At 36.6% G+C, this 27,466-nt stretch overlaps 1 protein-coding gene across 1 annotated transcript in view; it reads left to right on the forward strand.

Moving 5' to 3' along the window:
* Positions 1-20,033, forward strand: part of slc8a4b (solute carrier family 8 member 4b) — a gene marked incomplete at its 3' end in the record, with an annotated part of 75,566 nt that extends 55,533 nt beyond the window's left edge. The window contains exons 5-9 of the mRNA XM_081393041.1: positions 11,748-11,854; positions 14,670-14,794; positions 16,378-16,477; positions 17,323-17,595; positions 19,654-20,033. Of these exons, the coding sequence (XP_081249167.1) occupies positions 11,748-11,854; positions 14,670-14,794; positions 16,378-16,477; positions 17,323-17,595; positions 19,654-20,033 (985 nt within the window). The remainder of the gene's footprint in view (positions 1-11,747; positions 11,855-14,669; positions 14,795-16,377; positions 16,478-17,322; positions 17,596-19,653) is intronic.
* Positions 20,034-27,466: the final 7,433 nt, after the last annotated feature.

Genomic DNA, 27,466 nt, shown 5'->3' on the forward strand with positions numbered 1-27,466 from the left:
TTATGTGGCCTCTTCTCACTGCAGGGTTAGAGTAGGTGAAAGACTGTAGATTGAAACCTGCGTGAACAATTATCATTGCATAATTGCCAGGCTGTTACAGAGGAACTGTCCCTGTAATAAGTATACACTAGAATCATTAGTAAATTGCAGTATTGACTATTATAGTTTTCTCTAAGTGTTATCACTCCGTCTGCTAACTAAGGACTGTGAGGGTTAATCATTGTAGTAATTTGTCTAATAATCCAATTTCCTCCACACCCTCTAATAAATCATCTGTTAATCGTCATCGGTATATTTACTGTGTTCATTTGTGCTGTTGCTGTCTTCATCCTCCTTTATGTTGAGCGTAGAATCATTCAGATAAAGGAGTCTGTCTCCAGAAGACAGAAAAAGTGTGTGAGGGCAGATGTTGAAAGAACAGACCAGTGTATGTACAGCAATTTGTATAATGCTCTCTGTTCGGCCCGCTGCCAGCCATAATATGCTCCTATCTTGATCCCTGTCTGTTGCATGCCTGAAGACTTATCTACCCTTGCTAAAGGGCTAAACAATCTCATCTATCCTTTGCTAGACACTTCTAGAAGCAACACTTGAACATGAATGAGAAGGTAGAGAATGTTTGGACTGGTTTGAGCTGGGCCCTTAAACCAGTTCAAAGTATTATTGAACAAGCAGGGAATGAGACCAGAGGCCTTTTTTTTTAAATGGATATCAGTGGAGGAGAGGCTTAACTCCATTGAATAAACTGCTTTTGTGGGTAAACTACTGATTATTTAAGGAATCGACAGGCTATCGGCTAATCTTTAACACACTAAAATGCAGTAAAATGATGTCAATTATGACAAATTCAGTGATGTCTAGGCTGTAATGAAATACAGAAATTAGTAAACTTAAAGGGTTAGTTCGCCCAAAAATGAAAATTATGTCATTAATGACTCACCCTCATGTCGTTCCAAGCCCGTAAGACCTCCGTTCATCTTCGGAACACATTTCAAGATATTTTAGATTTAGTCCGAGAGCTTTCTGTTCCTCCATTAAAGTCAATGGACATGTCACTGTTCACGTCCAGAAAGGCAATACAGACATCATCAAAGTAGTCCATGTGACATCAGTGGCTCAATCTTAAGTTTATCAAGCGTCGAGAATACTTTTTGTGCGCAAAAACAAACAAAAATAACGACTTTATTCCACTTTTCATTTCCTTCTCTCTGGGCCTCGTAGTGTTTTTGCGCAGTGTTGCACGTCATCACGCATGACACATGACCAGCGTCGGCCAATAGTGAGCCTACGTGGTGATGTGCAACACAGACACGCTGCGCAAAAACACTACGAGGTTCAATCATTAATAATTCATTTTTGGGTGAACTAACCCTTTAAGTAAAATTCAAATATATTTTAAGTATACTTTATGCAGTAAGTATACTAATATCAACATACTAGTAGTATACTTGTAAGTGTACTGTTTCAGTACTTCTTGGGACTAAATTGGCCCAATTTTAAGTGTATAAAAGTAAACTTCGTAAAAGAATGAAAGAAAAAGGATCTTAATGTTGACAAAGCATAGGTAACATGAAACATACATACTCATTTTCACAAATACACATGGTAATCTGAAAATAATGTCTATATAACAATATGAAAGAAATGTTTAGTTCATGACATTTGTTTGTGATGTTGTTGTATTTATTGTGCATTGGTCGCTACTTGTAATATGCTGGGACGGTAAGTTGAGCAACTAGGATGCGTTCTGTATCCTTGCATCCTTCCGGGTTCATTCTTTCAAGGTAGCCTGTCAAGACTGGTCTCCACGAGAACGTTGCATTCTTGGAGTTGAGAAACAGCCTTTTGATTGAAGATTGAAGACCTTGATTAGCTTGTTTAGGTGTGTTTGATTAGTGTTGGGGCTGAGCTCTGCAGGAAAGTTGAGAACCCCTGATGTAGTATATGTAAATTCACTTGGAGATTTGCTAAAAATTACATTCAACTGTGTCAGTGTTATTATTTCTGAAAGTTTGAATGAGTTGTTACAAAAGCATTGAGTAGTGACACCATTGTGTAATGATGTAAGGGACCAATTAATTGTTTTTTTTTTTTTTTTTAACCAGTTAATTGAAACAAACTGTCCGAAAGAACCAGTTGAAATGAATCAGACTTTACATGTCTAGTACATACACTTCATTTTATTTCATTTTTGATATTGTGTGGCTTGTAGTAGACATACTGACAGGCAAGGTTGATCATGCCTCTGTCTCACAAGCTTAAACTCTAGTTCCTCAACATTAGTGCAATGTTCAGAGAAACTGTCCCGTGCCAGCCATAAGTTGCTCGTCATTTTTCTTTAATTAGAAAGCTGTTATTCAGGGAGAGTCAGATAGAAAAACACTTGCATGACAGCAGAAAACAGACTTTAATGCAATTTAAATTATGACTGAATGCAACTGCCTAAATCTACATTGGTGACACTTTTTGATCAATTACTCCACCCAAGATGTGTCACATTCATCATGAGGGAGGAAAGCGCATGTGTGTGGACTGCCCCGAGCAGCTCTGCCCTGGTTTCAGTGTCTGCTGTGTGTGTGTTTAGAGCGGGGAGCAGGTGGTGAAATTTGGAGAACATGACCGACTCATAAATGATGAATATCTCAGTCCCATTGCCCTGCCTGGATGCATCACATCTATGATATATAAAGCTGCATGACCTCATGTCCCTCTCTCAAACATACGTTGTGTTTTGCTGAACAAATATACGCTTAACCGATGCTACCTGACCAGAGAAAACAGGGAAAAACTTCCCTTTTGCTAAATAGATAAGAAAACATTAACACCCAAAATGCACTGGCCCTGTTGCCAACCAAGGCTACTCCCACCAGTCTGCTCTGAGTGACTCTGGACACTTACCAAAACCTTTAATCATAATGGTGTTGACTGGTATTGTTCCCTGGTGCGAACACTCCCGGGTGCAATCTAATTTCGGTTTCCAGTGAAAAATGACCATGAACAGTGTTTTAGACCAAACAGAGGGGGAAATCTGAAAGAAACTGCTGCCCTGTCATTTTCGCCCAATCCCCCGAAGCAAAACTTTGCACACATGGTCAAAAAGCTTTTGTCATAGTGTTCCATTTTTACAATTTATCGAGTAGACGTAGTACAATAAAGTTTTCATTGATAAACCTACCCTTACAAGAACTGTTTTGTTAACCCTCGGTCGATCCGGCTGTATGTGGGTGGGAAAGTATAATCTGTAGTTTTCACAAAAGCCCTGGAGTTGTCAAAAGTTGGACTTTTGCTGACAAATAAATGTAAATTTCTCAGTCCACGTTACATAGATAACAAGTAAACATTCATTTACATCTACTACCGACATCGTAACAATACAAAGCAGGTTGAAAATGCAAACAAACTCATTTGTAAGGTGAATGGTTGCAATAAAAACGGAAATAAAAGTGCTGGATCTATTTGCAAGCAGTTCTTTTACTGAAAACAAACTCAAAATTACTTTTCTCAGGAATTCAGGGAACAAAAACACGGGAAACAGAACAACCACTTTTTAAAAGATGAGGTCTGTCAACAACTGAAAATGAGCACTATAAATCCAGAGAGAGAAACGCAAGGGACTGAAGGACGTAGTTAACAAGACACAGCTGAGACACATGAGGGCAAATCAAAAACCATGGCAACAGAAGAGCACGAACAAAGAAAACACTGGAAACTGAACTGAGAGCAGTGCCAAACTAACTCAAAGTCCAACTGAAGCAAAACAAACACAGATCAAACACGACAATATTAGCTGATAGAATAAATATCATTTAGAGATTGTCGACCTAAAGTGTTAAAGTGTTATTTTTTATAAACTTTAAAAAATCTTAGAAATTGCATCTGAGTAGGATTTTATTAAACAATATTTCAGATAAAACTTTTTTTTTTTAATTGTATGCGATTGACGGCCCTTAGTGGAAATAATTATAAGAGGATGTGATCAAATCACTCGTCTCTTAATTAACAATCATCTCAATGCACACTCACCCCCTATGATGAAAATGCAGATTGCATTACCATGTAAATAATAATTGCAGAAGTGTTTTTGATTTGATGTTTATTTTGATCTGATGCTTTATGGATTACATGGAAATTACATGCATATGATTGTATATCTGATGCCATGACCTCCATATTTGCGTGCTGAAGTTTATGTATGTTGAACACTCATCACTTTAATCTAAAGTGATGGTGCATTAACTCATACTGTATGTTTGGCTCAAGGAGAGATCTGCACGGTCACATGATACTGTATGCTTACAGATGTGTACTGCTACACTTCAGTATGAGCAAGAGATTAGAGCTTATTTCAGAGTTAGTATTTGTAGTATTAGTATTGCCTGTGAAAGTGTGTGTGTACAGTATACGTTCTTGTCTCTGTGTCTTACAATATTGCCTTTGTCCAAAGTATAGTTAAAGCATGAAATCAGAGCATGTGTTTGCCAATATGTATCTATATATATTTATTTTTTTGTCCACTTAATGGCACTTGTTTTTGTGATAGGCTTTCATTGTCATAATGTGTCCTCTTTACATAACATAGAAGTACCATAGTACAGTGATGGGATCAGATGGTAGTTAATATATGGGTCATTCTCACAATATGGTGACAAACATGTCCCTTGTCATTTCAGTCATTAAACATTATTCAAGAAATCCTATATAAAAAGGCATCATTCCATCACCATTCCATAACATAAGCTTTTTAACAGTTATAGCCCCACCTATGGGCTGATCTCCATAAATGTTTGTGCAAGTTATGTCGCTTCACTGCCATTCATAAATCCTCTCCCGTGGCCTCATGGGATAGTAAAGTGTCCATCATATGCACTCTTCAGAATCTCGCTGGAAGTATTAGGTCATCTGGCCAGGTACTTTTTGCCTACTCTTTTATGAGTACTGTGAATTCGGACATACTTCTTTTGTCACATACTGTTTTACGCCTACTAGATTACCCCCAACTCTGCATATCGCACACATATAGTCAGAGATCATGCAGTACGCAAACAGAAACATTCAGGAGCACAGAAACCTGTTGTCAACGTTGCCAACCACTTTTATTACTAAAATAGCTTCACTACTGAAATGCTACATTATGTTTCTATATTCAATTGAATGAGATGGTAACCTAGCTGTTTTTTGAAGTAATACAACACACTTCACAGCTTTACTATTAATAGAGATGCGCTGCAGAGACAAAGGTAATTCACAGATGAATAATCTCTCTCTCTAATTCATTCAAATAAATGCAATCTTACTGAACTACTTCATCGCTGTGTCTGATTTATAGCGTGCAGAATGCTAGATCTAACAAACAAGTTGACAAAATAACTGACGAAAATATCCGCCATTTTTACCATTCTAGTCTCCACTTTTGGTTCTGGTGTTTTTTAGGTAGGGGTATACCACTCAAGGTTGCTTGCTACACCTCTGGTGGTTAGCAATATTAAAATCTAGAGTTTTAAAATTGCAAAAAGGTTCAAAGTAGGTTGTTTAATACATGATGATTAAGTTAATTTACCTTTAAATGTTTGACTTTACATCTTGGAAGTTGGAAGAACTAATTTATTTTAAGACTGACCCATAAACCATGACTAGAATGATTACTGTATTCATAAACAATAGTATGTGCATGATTTCCTAAGGTATTTCAAAGAATACTAAGGTATTACCATGGTACCATGGCCACACAAATCTTTTTTTGTAAATGTCATTCTTCTTCAGACATTTTCACTGTATTTTTCTCTACTCTGCAGTGGTGGGCAAACCTTTTCAGTCAGACACTTTTTAGTTCACTTCATATAAAGGCTGCACCACATTTTCCCTTCTTTTGCTTCTTATTCTTTGACTGCTTCTGTCAAGCCAATACTTCTCAGAGTGACTGCCATTGAAATCCTATTTATTTCACATCTGTTGGGAAGAACTATCTTTGTCTTTCTTTCTTTATGGTGTCAATTTGTGGAATTTGTTGACTGTAACATAATGACTGAAAACATCCATGACTATTTTGCAGAGGACCCAGACAATTTTTTTATATTGTATTATCCAGCACTTTGGTCAACCATGGGTTGTTTTTAAATGTGCTCTACAAATAAATAATGAATGAATGAATGATAATGATGACCATCACATCTGCCCTCAGCTTTGCCACCCTTAAAGGTGAAGTGTGTAATTTTTTTGATGTTAAAATAATTTCTCCTGTCCCAGGCTAATGTGCAGAGACAACTATAAATAAGCTATTCATAAGCTGATTTCCTGAAGAGTGGAAACATGGTGGCTCGGTGCCACTTTCAGAACTTTGCTATATTTGAGCGGTTCAACATATCATCTTTTGGTTCTACCAGTGGTGTGATTTAGGGGGTCTTTTCTCAAACTTTCAGTCAGGTAGTGGTGTGAGAGCTGGTAAATGTATTGGGTAAAACCTATTCGAAAACAGTGATTATATTATTTTTATTTATGGCACAAATGACACACTTCAGCATTAACTTGAGTAAATTGTGGTCATCAATCCAAACCAACTTTAAATGGTTAGTTCACTCAAAAATGTCAATTCTGTCAGTAACTACTCACCCAACCCCGTTCCAACCCCGTAAGACTTTCGTTCATCTTCGGAACACAAATGAAGATATTTTTGATGAAATCTGAGAGCTGTCTCACTCCTTCATAGGCTGCTAGGTTATCGATATCTGCCATCCCAGAAAAGTTAGTAAAGACAATGTTTAAAATAGTCCAAGTGACTACAGTGGCTCAACCATAAGTTTATCAAGCGATGAGAATACTTTTTGTGCGCAAAAAAACGGCGCAGCACTTCTGGGTTGTACGTCAGAACTCACCGACGCTAGTCATGTGTGTGATGCATGTGATGCTGGCCAATAGTGAGCCTACGTTCTGACATACAACACAGAAGCGCTGCGCTGTTACACTATATGAACTCACTCAGAGGACTTATAGTTGAGCCACTGTAGTCACTTGGACTATTTTAAACATTGTCTTTACTAACTTTCTGGGCTGGCAAGTTTCAATAACATAGAAGCCTATGAAGAAGTGAGACAGCTCTCAGATTTCATCAAAAATATATTAATTTGTGTTTCGAAGATGAACAAAAGTCTTACGGGGTTGGAACAACATGACAGTGAGTAATTACTGACAGAATTTTCATTAACCTTATGTAGTACTGCCTTATGTTGTTTTTTTATTATCTAAATTATATATGTATTTGGGCTTTTATATGAAGGAACTGCTGTACACTGTACAAATGAGTTCCTAAATAATGATATGCTAATAATAATAATGAAATTTAATCAATCCTTTCCTCCGATCATGTAATTATAGGTTGGTGTGTAGCATTTATCTTTATTAATCAGCTTCCGTTTGTGTGTGAGTTGCATTAATTAAACTATGTACACAGTTCAATGTACTGAGCATGTCGGTCCTTGTCTCTAGACTCTTATTAATTATCAGTAACCAGAGCCTGCTAATCATCAAGATAAGCTAGGACTACTAGAAGTTATGTGCAGAATCTCCATTAGGCAGAATAGGCACTGATTATTGGTGTGTGTGTGTGTGTGTGTGTGTGTGTGTGTGTGTGTGTGTGTGTGTGTGTATGTGTGTGTGTGTGTGTGTGGTGGTGGGGGGGAGAGGTTCAGGTAAACCCTATTTATGGGGACAAAATGTTTAGCTGAAGGTGCCTTCAGTGCAGAATTGCCAATATTGGTACTGTGCAATTCTGGCTGTGAGTCTGTATCAATGAAGATGAATCTCATCTCTGTGTTTAATTTAATGCTTCAAGGCTTTTTTTTTTTAGAAATGAAAACACTCAAGAAAATGAAAGAGGAGAGTTTTAGGACCTGCACTTATAGAAGGAGCTTATTAATGCTTCAAAATGCAGTTGAAGTGGAGAAAACACTCAACATACCTTTTTATAGCCAACACCCTTGGCAAAATGAAACTCACTGGGGCAATTTCACTTTTGCGTATGTTATTTCAGTGCCAAAAATTGGTTGCACTGTACAGTTTTTGACAATTTTAAAGTCTGTTGTAAGGCTCTTTGACCGATAATTGCGAAAAGTTTCTACAAACATGTCTATTAAAGAACCAATCAGAGAAAAGACCTCATGAAAGACAGAGAGTGAGAGAGAGATCTTCTACAACAAATATTAATACTAGCTTGTCTGTATGACATGCAGCATAAATACTGTATCTTGCTTCGGTTTGTGTTACCATTTCAGTTTCATGTGTCAATGAAGGTTTCAAATGACTGTGCCACGCTCTACTGTTTGAGCTACAGTAATCCAATACAAAAGATAATTGATGATGGCTTTTACACAAGATCTCACCGGACTCATCTTATACATTGTTTGATTAAAGGGATACTTCACCCATCATTTACTCACCCTAAAGTTGTTCCAAACCTGTATGAATTTCTTCTGCTAAACACAAAAGAAGATATTTTGAAGAATGTCGGTAACCAAACAGTTGATGGGTCCCATTGACTTCCATAGTATGTTTTTTTCTCTATACTTTGGAAGTCAATGTGGCCCACCAACTGTTTGGATACTGAGGCCTTTGGATTCTTCAAAATATCTTCTTTTGTGTTCTGCAGACGAAAGAAATTCATACAGGTTTGGAACAACTTGAGGGTGAGTAAATGACAGAATTTTCATTTTTGGGTGAACTACCCCTCTAATAACGATCATAAAATTCAAGTCAAGTCACTTTTTTTTAGCACATCATACAATACAGATTGTTTCAAAGCAACCTTACAGCAGTAATAGGAAAATAAGAGTGAGAATGCTGCCAAATTAATCAGTTATGAAACAATTTCAATTTCTGCTGTAAAGCAGCTCTACAGAAGATCATTCATTATTCAGCTCAAGTCAGTTCAGTGTTGATTCAGTTCAATAAATGCGTCAAGTTATTCAATTGTGAAATAACTTAAAAGTCAGCTTATCAGAAAACAACAGTGTCATTATCCAACTAAATTCACAATTTATTGCTATGAACGTGCTGAAAGCAGGTGGTAAATGTACGTTAATTTCACATGGCATGTTTACATTTTTTTATTGATCACAGAAGCAGTAGCCTAATTCATTAAAACATAGAAGTTCCTGTATCTTAAACAGTGGCGCATGACTAACAATTCCACGGACATGGGTTTGATTCCCAGAGAACGCATGAACTTATAAAAGCTTGGATAAAAGCTTCTGCCAAATTTAAATATTGCCAAGCATTTTCTACATGATAAAGAGCCATTTCAGTGATCAGTGATGCTGTTCAGTCCCAGTAAAGTACACCAGAACATTGTAATCTGCTGCATCCTACACAACCTAGCACTCAGAAGCCACCTGACAGATGGCAAGCAAATTGTTTTTAGCACAGATGTTTTGGTTATGCTTGCACTGTTACCCGATTTGCTTAAATCATTTTGAGAATTAGATGTTAAAACAACACAGACAGCATGGATAAATAAACAGCGCGATTCAATCTTTGAGAATCTCCTACTCTCTCTTACTTTCTGTCCTTCCTTCTTTTCTTTACCTCTTCTCCATCTTCAGCTCCCTTCTTCCTACTGTTTTACATTAAAGAATAATGTATGTGTGAGGGAGAAGCAGCAGGCAAACGCAATAAAACACATAGCTGACAAGATCTTAATTGAGCTTCTGGATTCAGCTCAAGAACACACAAAAAAATCTAATAAGAGCACAGCGAAGTGAGGGAAGGAGGAGGGAACGGGTTGGAGGGCATGGGGAAATGTATTAGTGGGATGAGAGGTAGATGGTGAATGAGAGATGGTGAGCGGGAATGCAAGAGTGAGTTAAGTTAAGAGGAGAGCAGGAGGCCGGAGAAAGGTGAAGAGACGTGAATGTTCTCAGTCCTCTGAGGAGATGCATGAATCTCACATCATCAATAAAAAAAGCTAAAGGTTGATCAGCCAAGCTGACATTGAATTAATGGATTGAGAGAAACACGAGGAGAGGAAAAAGTGTTGAAATTGCTGCGCTGGGAAGGAAGATTAAATAGAAGAGGCACTTTTAATCTGTAATACTTTCGGATTCAGAACACTTTCTTCTGAGTGTGTGCAGTGTGCTTATATACTTTAGGAATGCACGTCTCTTTGTAGAACAGAAAATCCCAACGTCAACTGAAGAGTTTTTTATCCTCTTAAAAAATGTATTCGCTCCCTTTGTCTCTGTCTCTGTCTCTCTCTCTCTCTCTCTCTCTCTCTTCCTCACACAGAAGAAGATGAGGGCTATTGATTAAGCCTGCTTTAATTTAATGTATCTGTCAGTTTTAATTGAACAAAGATGAATGAATGTATAATGTGGGTAGTGAAAGTGGGGAAGCTGAGGTATTACAGCCACAATAATAGTCTGTTCTTCTTAAGGTTGACACAGGGGCTTGTGAACCCTAGCTTATCTATATATACACACAAATAAACAGTTTGTGTGTGTAGTGTTGAGACTCTAAAACCAGAAAAAATATAATGTCTAAATAATTTATCACTCATCTACTCTCTCTTTGCTTTTCAGTGTGACTCAGATTTGAGATCCCTTACCAAAATCAAATATGGTACTATAGACTTGGTAGACCTCTGCATATTCTCTCATTTTAATAAGAATATTGTAATGTAGCATTTTCCTTAGCTTTTTCCGCAAATGTTTTTGTTAACATTTTACAAAACCTCACATTTACAGCTCAGTTGCAAATGTATTGTGCACCAGGTAAACGGTTCACAGATAAATAAATTCATTTAAATTAATTAATTAATTAACTCCAGATTTGTTTATTAAATGCACAGGTTATCATATTATTATTTCCTGAAATTGTGCATTAAAGACATTTATAAAATTACAATAGATTTCTAATTCAAATAAATAATGTTCTTTTTAACTTTCTATTCATCAAAGAATCCTGAAAAAAAGTGGTTTCCACAAAATATATTAGGCATCACAACATTGATAATAAGAAGAAATGCTACTTGAGAACCAAATCAGCATATTTGAATTATTTCTGAAGGATGATGTGATACTGAAGACTGGACAAATGTCTGCTAAATTCAGCTTTGCTATCACAGGAATATATTGCATTTTTAAATTATATTCAATTTACAATAAAAAAAAGAAAAGTTATTTAAAATATTTCACAAAAAGAGTTTCTTTTATAATCTTACCAACCCCGAACTTTTGAACAGTTCTGTATTGTGCTACTTCACATGATACCATGACACGCAAGTGTGAATATCATAGATTTCTGTGCTGGATAGTGGCGACCAGTTTCAGTGTACTTGTTAGGCTATTGTGCTGTTCATATTATAGTTCACGGTTGTTGTTACTGCTGTATCTCTCTATGTGAGTATGATGTTATCAATTTGTTTATTAATTATGAAGCAATTATTCTCAATCCTGTACTTAAAGTTTCCAACCCATTGGCATTTACATTGACACTACAAAATGTCATTTTTACTGCATGAAATGATGTATTTGGGGTGTGTGCTTGTTTACTGTACGTCAGGATTATGCAAATCCTGGCATGAATTACAGATGAATCCAAATGAGTTCATTAAACTGAAATTGTTGTTGTTTGGAGTCATAGTTTCACAGCTTGTGTATGGGATTCAGAGTAATTAAAATAGAAATTATGTAAGTGTGTTTAAAGCGATGACAGTGTTTTTAAGCTTAGTGTCTCCTGTGTCTATTTTTCTCTTTCTACAGGAAAATAATTGAGGTGAAGATTATAGATGATGAAGAGTATGAAAAGAACAAAGCCTTCAGCATTGAGTTAGGAGAGCCTGTGCTACTCAAGATTGGACAAAAACATGGTAAATTGTTGTAAATACTGTATGTGTGTGCACATATATTCTTACATGTCTTAATGTCAATTATGCAATATTCAGAGCTGAATTGAAAGGCCTTTAAAATTTGAATTACATTTCTGCACTTGAATTAAATTCAAATGGTGCATTAAGCGATTTCTGAGAAACGCTGTTGATATTTGAAATCATAGAAACAAACACGCCCCTACCCAAAAGCATCACACCCCTATTCTGATAGCTCCACCCCCAAATTCACAAACACAGTATGCAACACAGGCACCTCCCCCCTTATGACTGTATTATGCCCCTCACTTCTTATTGGCTACAAGTGTGTTTTGGTGATCGGTCCGATCCACTTTCAACTAGGGCTGTGCTCAGAATATCGATACAACGATACATCGTCATGAACTCCTGACTATGCGCGTATCGATACAGCAGCTTCCGTATCGATACTGTTGTGCTTATGTAGCCAAATCAGGGCTCGAATTTCGGCGCGGGTATTGCGCATAATTTTAATCATTCCTGCACTTTAGCATGTAGATTGTATGAGTAAATTAATCCACACAGACTATACAATCAGATCAGTCAATTTAAAACTTCACAAAGAGCGTGAAGCCTTGTTTGTACTTTCGCCTGTCTCCGCAGCGCAAGTCTCCGCTGCCTGCACGCGCACCTCCCCAAACGGACGAGGCGTTTATACTCGACGCGCTCACAAACAGATTGCGAGTCGCAATCTGTTTGTGAGCGCGTCGAGTATTGCGAGTAACAAAAGTTATTTTTCGCGGATTATATCACTTTAACAAACAAAAACACGCAAAATTATGTCAAACATTTCGGTCTTGTTGAGTATCCTCTAAACACAGTCGGTTATGTCTTCAGCATTAACGCATGATGGGACAGTATGATGAAATCAGGATCCGTGCACTAGCTCTTAAAGGGACAGAAGCCATATGTGTCTGTCATTTAATATTGTTGTCAAAACAACAAAAGATAGTTTTAATTTGAAGAATTTGGATTAATAGCATATGTATTTAATTTAATCAGGACTAAAATACTACTGTTTTATTTTGCATTTGATTACTTTATTAAGTTTCTAGTATTTCTGAATACTAGTGCTAGACCTATTCAAAAAGTTTTCTCTTTATTGGTAGGCTATCTTTATTCTATTGTATTTATTTGCGCTACTGAAGGAAAAGCCATTTTAAGCTTTTTTGTGACAAGTTTTTTATTTCATTTAACTCTTCGTTTTTTATGACAAAAACTAAATGGTTTTTCAGTGATCACAACTGTTATAACACTGGTTATAAAATAAACATATATTACTGTTACTAAACTCTGAAATTCCAAATTGATCCATATCGTGATACGTATCGTATCGTGGCTTTAGTATCGTGATGCGTATCGTATCGTGACATTGTTGGTGATACACAGCCCTACTTTCAACAGCATTTCCCAGAATTCGCTTACTGAACCTTGAAGTGACATAGCAAACCTGACACAGAATTGCAATCCGCATTTGAATTTTAAAGGATTGAATTGGAATAAAATTCAAAGAAATTCACGCAACTTGTATTTTTTAACTAGAAAACGAAAGTTGGAGTGTTGGCTTGCAATAATAATAATAATTCTCAAATAAATATAGAAGTACTAAAATCTCTTATTCTTGCCCCTTTGCAAAATAACTAAGCAAATGTTTATATCTCGCAATGCTGACTTTATAACACGCAATTGGGACTTTATATCTTGCAATTCGGACTTTACTGTATATCTCGCAATTCGGACTTTATTTCTCATTGTTAGAATTGTAAAGTTGCAATCATGAGATAAAAATCGCAATTATCTTTTAATTGTTTTTATTCTGTGGCAGAAACAAGCTTCCATACAAAATTGGTCAAATTAGTCATTAGTAAAGGTTACGTTTTTCGTGTGTGGACAACATTTGTGTGTGTGGATCTTCTATTTACCATCTATTATTCTCACAATTTTGGATTGATAGTAATAAGAGACTGCTTGCTAATTAGCCATTGGATCACAGCAGACGGAAACAGCCGAATGTCTCCTGCTTTATTAACACCAGCAGTTGCTTTTGTACCACTTTCTGCTGCACTCAGACAATAAAATAAAGCGTGCAAATGAGCAGTGCTGTCGAAGCTGCAAATGAAATGATTGTGGGGGTCATTTAATGAGGAGAACATGAACAAAGTAATGAAAGGTTACAGATAAAAGAAAAGAAAAGGGCTAAATTAAAAAACAGAAGTGGACGAATCGGAAGTGAAAAAGTGATTACATAATGCTCTTTTAAACTTAAAGACGTCTTTTTAATGGAATGAAAATGAACTATTTCACTCTTTCTCTTTGCATGCATCATTTCATATCCTTTGGCTTAGTAAATAATGTGTACTGTAGGAAATATGTTTCCAATACCTGCAGGCTGTGAAGTTTTTTACCTCAGGAAAAAGTGCTGTCTCAATATCACCTCATGTTAGCAGTGTGACTGGAGGCTATCACTATTCTCTACATTATTTATACAGCCTTCTCCGCCAATGACCCTTCAATCATAAACGCCTTCTTTTGCAATTCAATTAGCATAGTGACGCTCATAAGATTTATGAAATTTCCTGCTTGTCAGTTTTAGAAATTGAGAAGTGTATCTTTCCACCCAGCCATCAGTCACAGTTATACTGTACCTGGTTATTTTCTCTGATTATCTTCATGAGATTTAATATCTACATTCTATAGCTGGAGAAATATAGGGAATATGTTTCTAATATACTGTTATTCTTTGTCTACTTTGTCATGTTTGTGTATGTGTGTACTGTAGGGGACTCTAATGAAAATAAGCCGGAGATTGGGGTGGATGAAGAGGAAGTAGCTAAAATGGGATGTCCTAGTCTGGGAGAGCATATCAGATTGGAGGTGGTGATTGAAGAGTCCTATGAATTTAAGGTAGAACTTCCTCTATTTCCCTTAAAGCTACAATATGTAAGATTTTTGTAATAAAATATCCAAAAATCACTTGCACAGTGTTATATATTTCCTGCAGTTGTGTACTTACAATATCCCAAAAGTTCCCAAAGCTTTTTTATTTCAGAGAAATTCCCATTTTAAATAATGGCTCGTCCGTGTTCACTTGTCGCCTGTCAATGACGTAATATCCGCGTTATCCCTGGTTTCCGCTCGTACTGCCATAGTAACCATGGCGACAGACGTGGACAATTGCGTTACGTCTAGAGGCACGCTCACGCTGTTGTTGTTTCATTCAAACATTATGGACCATGGCAAGCAGACTTTGGGACAAAAGGAGAATTAAAACGAGGATCAATATCAGCGTGCCGTTTTCGAGATGGCGAGAGCTCCACGTCCGTGACAAACTTCGACTTGACAGAGACGCCACTCTTGCATGTACTTTATTAGACAGATGAGCAAATGTACATAAAACTAATCAATGTTATATAACTCAACATGATGAAATGTTAGAATATGATCAGTATGTTATTCTAATGTTGATCTAGCTTACTGCTAGTCTCATCCAGACAAACTAACACATAGAATAACATTATAACTTTCAACACACTCAAATGCAGTTTAGTGTGATAGTGTCGACCAGGTGAAACAGCGCTGCGTTACCTCACAAGTTTCATTCGTCTAATAAACTGACCTGTGTGAGTTGTAATTCTGCATTTGCGGGTAGTTCGGTAGAATGAAATGTCCTTTTTTCTTTATATCCACAGGACTCGAGTGTGACGCTGATATCTGTCTCTCATTAGCTATCGCGCTGTGCTTCATACCACAGTCATGTTAAAAACATCAATGTATTCACTCATCCATAAACATTATTAGATCCATCAGCATAACAAGTTCCATAATTCCGCTTATGCGTCATCAACCTACGCCTTGATCACAGAAAAAAATTACATATTGTAAGTTGAGCAACAATGCAAAATGAGTTGTTATTTAGCAATGCATGGTGATTAATGTGAACATTTAAGCAGTACCACCACAGCCATGCTAATATTCAGTATTATTGTGAGTGTGAACAATTCTCTCTCTCTCTCTCTATATATATATATATAGAGAGAGAGAGAGAGAAATTATTATTATTTATATATATATATATATATATGAAGAGTTCAGATGCAAAAACCTCTAAATGCCATCTGAAATTTCCTCCTAGAATGATCATTTTTATGAAGCTCGTATATTTAAGTTCAGTAATTTCACTTAAATGGCAATGAAAATTACCTATTAATTGCCATTTAAGTGAAATTATTGAACTTAAATATACAAGCTTGATAAAAATGATCATTCTAGAAGAAAATTTCAGATGGCATTTAGAGGTTTTTGCATCTGAACTCTTCATATATATATATAATACAACAAAATACTTCCAAGCAAAGCCAAAGCATTGAACTGTGCAACACACAGACTGAACGCAGGTCTGGAAAAGTTTTTAAAATGTGGCTGCAACTATGTGTGTGTGTTTGTGTGTGTGTGTGTGTGTGTGTGTGTGTGTGTGTGTGTGTGTGTAGAATACAGTGGATAAGCTCATTAAGAAGACTAACCTGGCTCTGGTAGTCGGCAGCAGTAGCTGGAGAGAGCAGTTTGTTAGTGCTGTTACTGTGAGCGCAGGTAAGCTACTTCCTGTTTGTTCATCCTTTATATTTTGTCACATGAGCATCATTGAGGCACCTGTACAATTATGAATATGCATTAATGCGCAAAGACACATTCAATTAATCAAAAGAGAAAGTAAAGACATTTATAATGTTACAAAAAATATATATATTTCAAATAAATGCTGTTCTTTTGAACTTTCTATGCATCAAATATTAAGCAGCAGAATAAGAAATGGTAAGAAATGTCTCTTTAGCACCAAATCATCATATTAGAATGATTTATGAAGGATCATGTGACTGAAGACTGGAGTAATAATGCTGAAAATTCAGCCATCACAAGAATATATTATAAAACATTTTAATATATATTTGAAATATATATTTTCCCTGGTTCTCTGTAATATACATTATAATATATATTTTAAAACACATTCAAATAGAAAACAGCTATTTTAAATTGTAAAAAATATATATTTTTAAGTATGTTCCTTGAGGTTAGATAATAATAATGGTAATTAAGTATTTTGCACAAATATAAAACAGTCATATATTCACAAAAAAAAAAATATATATATATTTATAAAAGTCCAGGGGATCATGACACATTGCATAAGAAACAGTATCAAAGCCCACTCTCTATGTGTTTTGAAAACATTATCCAGAAAAAAAGTATAATTTACATACAAAGCATTATGGAATCTTTTACATGATTTACAATGTAATGGCTGAATGGCTGTTGGCTGCTACAAATTTCAACAAAAGAGTGCAAAGAAGTTCTTTTACGAGGCACATTTTCATACAGCTTTAACTCTCTAATGCCCACTAACACAATCTACTCATCTCTCTGTGAACTCTCAGGTGATGACAATGAGGAGGAAAGCGGTGAAGAGCGTCTTCCGTCCTGCTTTGATTATATCATGCACTTCCTCACAGTCTTCTGGAAGGTTCTGTTTGCCTTCGTCCCGCCAACAGAGTACTGGAACGGATGGGCATGCTTCATTGTGTCCATCTGTCTGATTGGTGCGTTGACGGCGGTCACAGGAGATCTCGCTTCTCACTTCGGGTGCACCATTGGTCTGAAGGATTCAGTCACTGCCGTGGTCTTTGTTGCCTTGGGGACATCTGTCCCAGGTAAGTGTCCAAGTTACCACATAATACAGAGAAATCGTGTCTCCCCTCTCTTTACATTTAAGAGAGAATTCATTCATTCAGGGATCAAATTAATGTATGAAATAATAAATAAGATTTTAATCAAAGAAAAATCTATATTTTTACATTTTCTGAAGAACACGTGAATTGTGCTTCCGCATTCAAAACCCTCCTGTAGTATGCTAGGGTGTTGTGGATAGTTTCCAGTCTGTGTGTGCGTTCATGTTTTTCTATCCCAGAGGGGACTTGAATGCACACTGACTCATGGGGACCTAAATTGAGTTCCCTGTGAGGAAACAAGCTTATAAATCATACAGAAGGAGGTTTTTTTGAAAATATAAAAATGCAGAAGGTTTTCTGTGATGGCTAGGTTTATGGGTATAGTGTTAGTGTAAGGGGATAGAATATACAGTTTGTACAGTATAAAAACCATTACGTCTATGGAGAGTCCCCACAAAGATATCGAACCAGACGTGTGTGTGTGTGTGTGTGTTTGTTTTTGACTAGATTGTATATAGTTTGTAGAATGTTCTAGGTCGTTGAGCCTATCCTAAGTCTCTGTAACCTAGAAAGCACCACTAGAACGAACAGTAATAATGTATTAAGTGTTTTTTATATATGGTATTTTCCATGTAGTATTACTTCGCAAAATGTCTAATAATAAAATCATAATTCAGGAGCTCCATCACCAGTGTTGTTATTAACAAAAAATTTTTTTAAATTGTTTTCATTAATTAAAGTTGAAATAAAATAAAATATAGATATGAGATGAAAACTAAAAAATTGTTTGTTTGTTTTTTAATAGTAACATTACTAAAACTAAGATAAATTAAAGCAAAACAGAAAACTAAAAATATAAAAATAAAAGCTAATTCAAAATATTAATAAATGCTATTAGCCTGGCTAACGTTAGACCTCGTCTCATTGAGACTTGGTCTGGGAACCACATTTTCATTTTCTCGTAATTTGAGGCGTGGTTTACGAATGCCCAGAGCCGTTTATTGGGCGCTACTGTACGTAATGCGCCTGTACGTAGCTCATAGCCAATCGTTTCAATTATACCAGATGACGTATGTAGAGCGACAGAAATTCGACGAGGAAGAAGACGAAATAAACTTGCGTTCTAAACTACTTAGAACACTATCTAAGGCTGCATCGAAAGATAACTTCGCGTCTGATGCCATGTTGGATCCATAGATATAAACAAACTGCTTCTGTGTGTCGCATAGACGTCGTCTTCGTCTTGCTGCTACCTCCCCGTTCTGTGATTGGTTCCCTTTTTGAGGGTAAATCTGGTCCATGGTGTAATATGAATAAAATCGCGCTGCGCGCAAGGCAGCATGGGGAAACCCGGGCTAAAAAGCTATGATAGTACATAAACAATACTAAAATAACACTTTAGCTGTGTCTCATTTCGAAGGAGGTCACATTTGTCGGTCACATACTGTAGGTCATAAAAGGTGCCTTATTTCAGAACAGTAACCATTATAAAATTGACTGTTATTCCTAGTGAAGCGTAAATAGTTTTTTGATTTTGGAATGTGTTGGTCAGTTTACTGAAATGAAGCGGCCTACAAATGTGACCTCTGGAGGACGCAGCCTTTGAAATGAGTCACAGCTTGTTATTCTACATACATGCCACGGCTGTATTACCTAGCAGACGCTTTTCATCATCATAGACCAGGTTTATGATTTTGGCCGTGTGTGTTTTAGCGCGTCTGGTTATGTTTGCATCTGGTGTATCAGTACTATATGTGTGTCTACTTAATTTTTCTTTAATTCTTTCCAGTGCACTTCACCTGAACCATGTCTCTTTTTTCTCTCTTCCTCCTTTTTCTTTCTCTTCCTTTTTTCTCATTTCCTCTTTTGCCTCTGTCTTTTGTTTAGCCAATTCCCTTTCCTTGACCTCTCTGTTTGATACTTCCCACTTCAACTTTCAGTCAAATCCTGTTCTCTTTTTCATTCAAGAACAAGATCTTGCAGTTCAAGTTGTAATTGTATTAGTCTGATGATAATTTAATTCTGTCTCTCTTTGCACAGACACTTTTGCGAGTAAGGTTGCTGCCATCCAAGACCAGTATGCTGACGCCTCCATTGGCAATGTGACGGGCAGCAACGCTGTCAATGTTTTCCTGGGCATCGGTGTGGCGTGGACCATTGCTGCTGTATACTGGCGTACCAAAGGCAAACCTTTCCTCGTGGAGCCGGGCTCTCTGGCCTTCTCCGTCACACTCTTCACTGTGATGGCTGTGGTGGCCGTCAGTGTGCTGTTGTATCGCCGGCGCCCCTCAGTGGCTGGAGGAGAGCTAGGCGGTCCACGGACTTGCAAGATATTGACATCCTTGCTTTTCGTTTGCCTATGGCTGATCTATATCCTGTTGTCCTCACTGGAAACATACTGCCACATCCCTGGATTCTGAGGCAGCAAGGCCTCATATTATTTAAGCTTTGAGAGGAATATGAGAATGGCCACTGAAGGAGCATTTTTGTTTTGTATTTATTCAATATTTATCTTTAAAACTTTTATTAAGTCTGATAAGTCAGTTTTTGTAATTTTCCATTTTCTTCCTTAAAGGGATAGTTCACCCCCCAAAAAAGTCATCATTCACAGCTTCCCATATAAAAAGTGATTTGTTTTAAAACAAATTTTAAGAAATGTACTTTTAGGGAGCGATATGAAGGTAAGTAAATGATGACATTTTTTGGATAAACTATCCCTTTCAATTAGTTTGAATGCAGTATCTTAAACATCATTCCTTGTTCCCTTGCCTTACACTTGTATCCGTCTCTCAGTGCTGTCTTAAATTTTTCCAAACCTGTAACCAAATGACTTTCTTTTCTTTTTTTTTTACTCCCGTTTGAGCCAATCCGAGTTTTCGGTTACTAAATGAAGTGGTTTACTTTTTTGCTCTCTTTTTATATGATATGTGTCAGTATTACTCTCGTGTAACTGTAATGAGACTATTTTAAAAGACATTTAAATGAACAGAGTGATCAAACATGAACTTTGAGCTATTAAGAGCTGACTAAACAAACTGAATGGACTTACTATATCTTGTGTAAGAAGAAAAGCATGTTTCAGGACTTAATAAGAATCGGACATATGGTCTGAAAAGCATGTCGAGTTCATAACTAATCATATATCATGAATGAAGGCTGACATTATTGGGAAGTCAAATAGCAAAAAGGAATGAAACTCAAAAAAAGTGTGCAAAATGGACTGGAATAATCCCAAAGAGGATGGAAGAGCAATTGAAAAATAATGACTGTGACGGTGCTGAATATCATTCAAAATAATTCTAATTTAAACATGTATATAGTGTGTGTGAGTGAGCGTGAGAGAGAGAGAGAGAGAGAGAGAGAGAGAGAGAGAGAGAGAGCACCCAACCAAGAATAAACAGCTCATCTGATGTTCTCCTGAAATAACAAACCACGTAATTGATGTAATTAGCTGTCTGTATCTATCTGTATTTGTCTTGTCCCATGATGGTCACACTCCTTGACATCAAATGTTCCATAGAAAATACTAGCCAGTTGACATGATGTGACATTTAGCATGGTGACAAATGCTCTTACTGACTGTATACCACACTGTATCCCTTAGTTCACCCAAAAATTACAACTCTGAGCATTTACTCACCCTCATGTCATTCCAAACCCATATGACCCGTGAAACATAAAAGGAGATGTTTAGCAGAATGTTCATACTGCTCTTTTCTATACAACATTAGTTAGCTGACATTGACCACCCTTACATAAAAGAGAAATATTTCAAATGTAAATATAGTCAATATAGTAAGTATACTGAAATAAATGTACTTATAAGTATACTACTTAACAAAATTAACCCATTTTTTTAGTTTATAAAGTATACAATTAAGTGTAGTAAACTTTGAGTACACAACTAGTTCACATCTAAAAAAAAATTTTATTGCAACTATACTACAAGTGAACTTTAGTTATCCCGTTAGTTCACTAGCTATACACCTCTAGCCCACTTTTTAGTTTATGAAAGTGCACTTTAAAGTATATTCTCCGTAAACTACTAATTTGAAAGAAATTTAATACTGCAAGTATACCTGCCATCATACTTAGGTATACTTAAGTTCTACATAATTTTGTCTAAGTACATAAAAAGTATGCGACTGAAATAAGTATGTTCTCTTATTTTTAGTTAAAAATAGTATATTGATAGCACACTTGAATACAGTTTTTTTTTATATAAGGACATGTGCTGTCATGCTCCAAAAAAGGGCTAAAACTCACCATAAAAGCACTGCAAAAGTAGTCCATAAGAGCAAATACAAATGAAACCATATGGTGGAAGGGAACATTTTCAGTCTGTTCCTTACACAAAGCTAGGTGTGTCTTCAGAATATAGCACACAAGTCACACTGAGTACTTTTACAGTGCTTTTTTTTTTAAATACGGGTTTAGAATGAAATGAGGGTGCATGAAAAAAGAATACACTTAATTGCAACAAACGCTTTTATTGATCAGTATTGGTTGTTTTATTATGTCTGCCACAGTGAATTTTCAGTTGTTACTGTTTCGGTATTCACTGTCTGTCTATCTGTTTCTGACTGCTGTGTAATTATTCTGTGAGACATTTAAGGAGATGGTGGGAGGCTCTGGCATGCTGAATGATGGAGAGCACAGAAAAAGAATGAATGAGAGATTTAGCTGTAGCGTAGAAATTTAGCTCTCACAAGTAGCTCCTCAGTCTAGTACAGTATTCGGAGTGAGAGAAAGTGCACACAGAGTATTTTTAGTAGTATCTTGTTGCTAGGCGACCCGCCCAGAGATTCATTGTCTTGTCTGGGACCAGTGACGAGTCCACGCGCATGTGTGTGTGTGTGGGTGTTGCTGTATATGTGTAAGACCCACTTATTTAAGTCTATTTATGGCTTAAATCAGTGAATAAAGCAATTTAACTTCTTATACTAACCTAAGTTTAGTGGGGGTTTCAACTGAACTAAAAAGATTTAGCTTTTTGTAATGTGGTTAGCGAAAAGATAATCATTGAGATAAGTTCTGATCGTGTAATTGACTTGACAGAATTGATGATCATTAACGATCAGGCCAGCTCATGCTGTCACAAAGATCAACCATCATCAGTAATGAATCCCACATCAGACTGACATGCAGCAGAAGAGTGTGCACATAATCGCTTTATAGGATCACCGTTTTCTCTCTCTCTCTGTCAGGTTACTCTTGTAGCAATTGAAGTGCAATCCCAAATGTCACACTGAAAAGCAGCCATCGTAATTGGATTAAGCAGCCTGGCCAGAGAGAGAGAAAGATAAAGAGAGAGATGGGGAATGTAAACACTTCCCCCAACTGCACAATCACACATAGTAACCTGATGAAATTGTACGTAAAGATTATTGTGTGTGTTTATAGCATTCTAACACTGCAAGAGAGAGTATGTATTTGTGTTGTGTCTGCTGGCCTCTTAATCAGTTTTATGATGCAGTCGTTTCAGTGCATGTTTAAGTGTCTAACACATGCAAAACAGACTACTGACACACTATGATGTTTGACCCTTAAAAACGTATGAATGTCATTACATTGAATACAATATCAAAGAGTGACAAGTGCAAACAAATGATGCTAGAGATTTTCGATAAACGTTTTGAACAGTATATCAAGTTCATTATCAGTAAATCATCTTATTGTGAACAATTAATTCATTTTTTTTAATGTTGACATTGTTCAGCACGCATTCATCTGCCTTTGTCTGATCAACAACTGATGAATAGAACCATGTTCTCGTCCGACATTTTTCTTTTTCGATAAATCGTTTCAGATGCGTCACGATACAGAAAAAAAGATGTCGCCACTTCCGTCACATCGCCACTTTTGATATTTATTATCTAATGCAATGACATTCATACATTTCCAAGTGTGCCCTAAGTGTTCAAATATTTTTATTTTTTTGTGGGGAAGCTGTAAAAACACTAAAGCCACAAATCAAAGATAAGCAGACAAGCGTGTGGTTCCCGTTGCTAACCCATCCAGTTGACTGCCTTTCTGTAACAGGAAAAAGAAACCAGGCAATGCTAAAATGTATATTTTGTGTTTTTATTTCTTGGATTTGTTTGTGTGATTGAACGTCAGTGCATAGTGCTGGTGCAGCTTTGACTTTGGTATGTACAGAAGATACACTAACAGAAGAGGTTAATATGATAAGCTGACAGTTCAAGTGCCCTGAATAAGTAGTCACCATGTCATCCTGTATGTGTGTGTTGCCCTTGGCTGGACTCTGTTCTGTGTATAGTCTGGTCCTTGTGTGAAGCATCTCTGATCTTTCTGTTCATTAGTCTTTTGATTTTTCCTTCATTAATGTTTCGATTGATTTCATTGTTAATTTCTCAGTCTTTGTTTTGCATAATGAGTGAATCACCAAGTGCTTTTCTTTTCCTTTTATATAGCAGATTTTAGTTGGATTCTTCCAATTTTAATTTCTCTTCATGTCTCTTGATTTGATGCATGAAACATCCGCTTGCCCTTATTAAATGTTATTGAAATTGTTGTCCTAAAATCTTTTTTTTTTATGTCTTTTATTAAAAAATCTACACTACATATCGAATCACTTATTAAATGAATGATATTTATTTGTGCAGAAAACGTTTTTGTGCAGAAAAAGATTCACTTCTGACAAAGAACATTCTCAGCGACCAATATGAGTCATTGAATCATTCACTCGAACATTTTGTTTGTTTAATACTGAACTAATAATGTATGAACTAAATGCCACTACTGTGTGTTGGTGAGGAAAAATATACTAAGTAACTGGAAATAATTGATTTGAAACACCTCACACTCAGGCCCTGTTTACACCTGGTATTAAGATGATCGGATCACAAGTGGACGACTCTAAATACAGGTGTAAACAGGGTCTAAAACGTTTTGAGCTTGTCCACTTTCGACCACTTCCAGATGTTGTCGAAAACGATTGCTTTTTCGTAGTGTAGACGCTCATGTGGTCAAATGTATTCAAACAGCCACAAAAGACCGCCTACTCTTCACCTATTGACTTAACACGTAAATATTAGCCAGACAGTATTGAAACTTTGTCAGCTGAAGCCCCAAGTTTGGTTAAAAGACAAAAAACATACCAAGCACAATGTTCTCTCACCATTCCTGATTTCTAACAACACCTAAAACACCAGGTGTAAACGGGTTTGTGTCTCCCTCATCTACTTGTGATCCGATTGACCAAAACGCATCTCAATACCAGGTGTAAACAGGGCCTCAATATCAAAATCAATTATGCTGCTGTAGTCTGAATATCAACACTATCCGCTTGTAGACTGATGAATGCTGTTTCCGGGGCCAAGCCTTTACTCCATTTCAAGTGAGAATACTGAGCAATTTATGAGCACTATTCATTTATAGCACATCTTTCTTTTAAAAATTCACATTGTCAGTCTACAGTTTCTGAGCTCATTGTGTCCCAGACACAAATATTTGATTAATGATTCAGAAAAAAATGAATCACTGTCTGGCCAACTTAGCTTTCAGTATTTTTCGAAAATGACTAACAAACACAGTTAAATAATAGGTAACGTTAGACTTACAGCTTCTTTAGCATATCCAGCCACTAGCCAGTGAGGTTACACTGCATCCATCCGCCGAATCAAGTAACCCGCAACATTTCTGGAGATAAAACAACAGACACCAACAACTGTACTTAGGCATTGTGACCGTGTTTTAAGTGGAATAATTGATTACAGACCGTGTAAAAATAATGAATGTTATGTGTAACGTAACGTTAACGTTAGCATACGTTAACGGTCGCTAGTTCGACACAGACGTCGTCAATAATTCATAGTTCATTTCAACATAACTTCTTGTTGACTTTCTGACTTATTTGACTAACGTTACTTAACAAAAGGAAAGTTGTAATAAAACAGGGTTGCTCACCTTTACGCTCGCTCCTGCTTGAACCTCTCGCCCTCCTGTTGACGTAGTGATTTGAAAAGTGTGGACAAAAGCGCGCGACTTGCGAGGAGGCGCTGGGTCAAAATTTCCAAAACAAACCCAAATGCTGGGTCATTGTCAGCTGATTACGGAAAAAATAACCCAGCAACATAGTCAAAATGCTCAACCCAGCATTTGGGTTTAAAAAATAACCCAGCATTTTTTAGAGTGTAGAGATGATGTGAGGATCGTAATTTTTCAGTAGTATTACAGCACACTGTGAGTGTTTGTTATTTGCTTGTCAATTGCTGATTAAGTGTAAACGATGGCGTATGACGTCAGACTTTACAAGCAGATAAAGTCGAATAGCAAACATGATAATTTCCAGAACAACAGCACGATTGTTCACATGAAATTGCTTAGATGAACTTGTTCAGTTGAGTTCTAGAAAAGCAGATTGGATGCATAAGGAGCTACAAGTGAGCAAGAAGAGTGGGATGTACATATTCTTCTGTAAACTGAGTTGATGGATGTCAGGCATGACATCCGGGCGCCAGCTCTACGCTCTGACTCTCTCATGGACCTGTCCACTGGAAAGTAAAGAAACGACAGAACGGGAGCAGAAAGAATGAGGCGGAAGCAGATGCTCACTGGGGAATAAAACCGAAAAAGGGAGAGAGGAGAGAAGCTTTGTGCTCGAAATACAAAGGCAGGAGATAAGCAAGAGAAAGAATGTGAAAAATGAATGAGTGGGAAATTACTTGGAAATCTAATTAAAGACTGACTGGATGCTGAGGCCATTGAGAGACTGTGAGAGAACTTGAATGCGCAGGTTATGCCTTAGAAATGGAGTGAATTGGATTGTTCAGTGCATTGTTACATACAGTGGGGTTCAAAAGTCTGAGACCACAACTGGGGTTTAAATTCTAATTTAAAAGATTTAGGATTTTGAAACATTAAAAAAGCATTATGGCAAAACTAATTATCGATTCTGTTCTACTAAGGAAATAAGCTTATCTGTTACCTCCTTTGTACAAATGGTCAGATGTCCTTGCTTCCGTTAAACCACAAGACGCTCTTTGGATCATTCTCAATTTATGTATGATCATCAGGTTTGACAGCAGTTTTTGGCCGGTTTCACAGACAAGGGTTAAAGGTACAATATGTAAGCTTTCGCCTTATGTAAGCTTGATGATGCTGTGAAGGAGAGTGGAACAATGGGAGATGTAGTTTTCACCATCCAAATCATGTTCACAGATGAGGTAATAAATTAGTTTTTGTAGAGGTTTGATCACTCTAGTTTATATCATCGTAATGAATTAGCTGCAAGGATGTACAAATGTAATGCCAAATCAGCCTGTTATGATGTGATACGATATGTGACTATTTGTCAAATGATTTGGTAGGTTAATGCTACACAGTTTTACACGTTTAAAACAATTGTTCTAAAAGTAAATTTAAACAAACCCACAGTATTTGCAAGTAAAGGCTAAATATTTTTGTGCAACACATACTGTATTTAATTTCACAGCCATAGAGTTGGTCACCAGAATTGATAAAAGTGTTATTGAAGTACATACAAAGTGCAATATATAACTGTATGTGTAAAATAAATAATATATATTTGCTTACCTGTCTATTAAAACACATGCAAGAGCAGAGTTTCTGTCATGTCCAAGTTTGTTGCGAAGCTCTCTCCATCTCAAAAACGCCACGCCGATATTGATCCTTGTTTTATTTCTCTGTTTTTCCCAAAGCCTGCTTGCCTCAGTTGATCTATACTTATGTTTTTGGGGGGGATTTTCTGTACTTGCCAATCAGTAATCGTGAACCGTGATGACTGAAAGGCACAACAGTGGCTAGATGCTATATCATAAATATATGTATATATACTGTATATATATGTGAAGACTTCAGATGCAAAAGC

Source organism: Scardinius erythrophthalmus, assembly GCF_964197995.2.
Source record: "Scardinius erythrophthalmus genome assembly, chromosome: 2".
In the NCBI taxonomy this organism is placed as follows: domain Eukaryota; kingdom Metazoa; phylum Chordata; class Actinopteri; order Cypriniformes; family Leuciscidae; genus Scardinius; species Scardinius erythrophthalmus.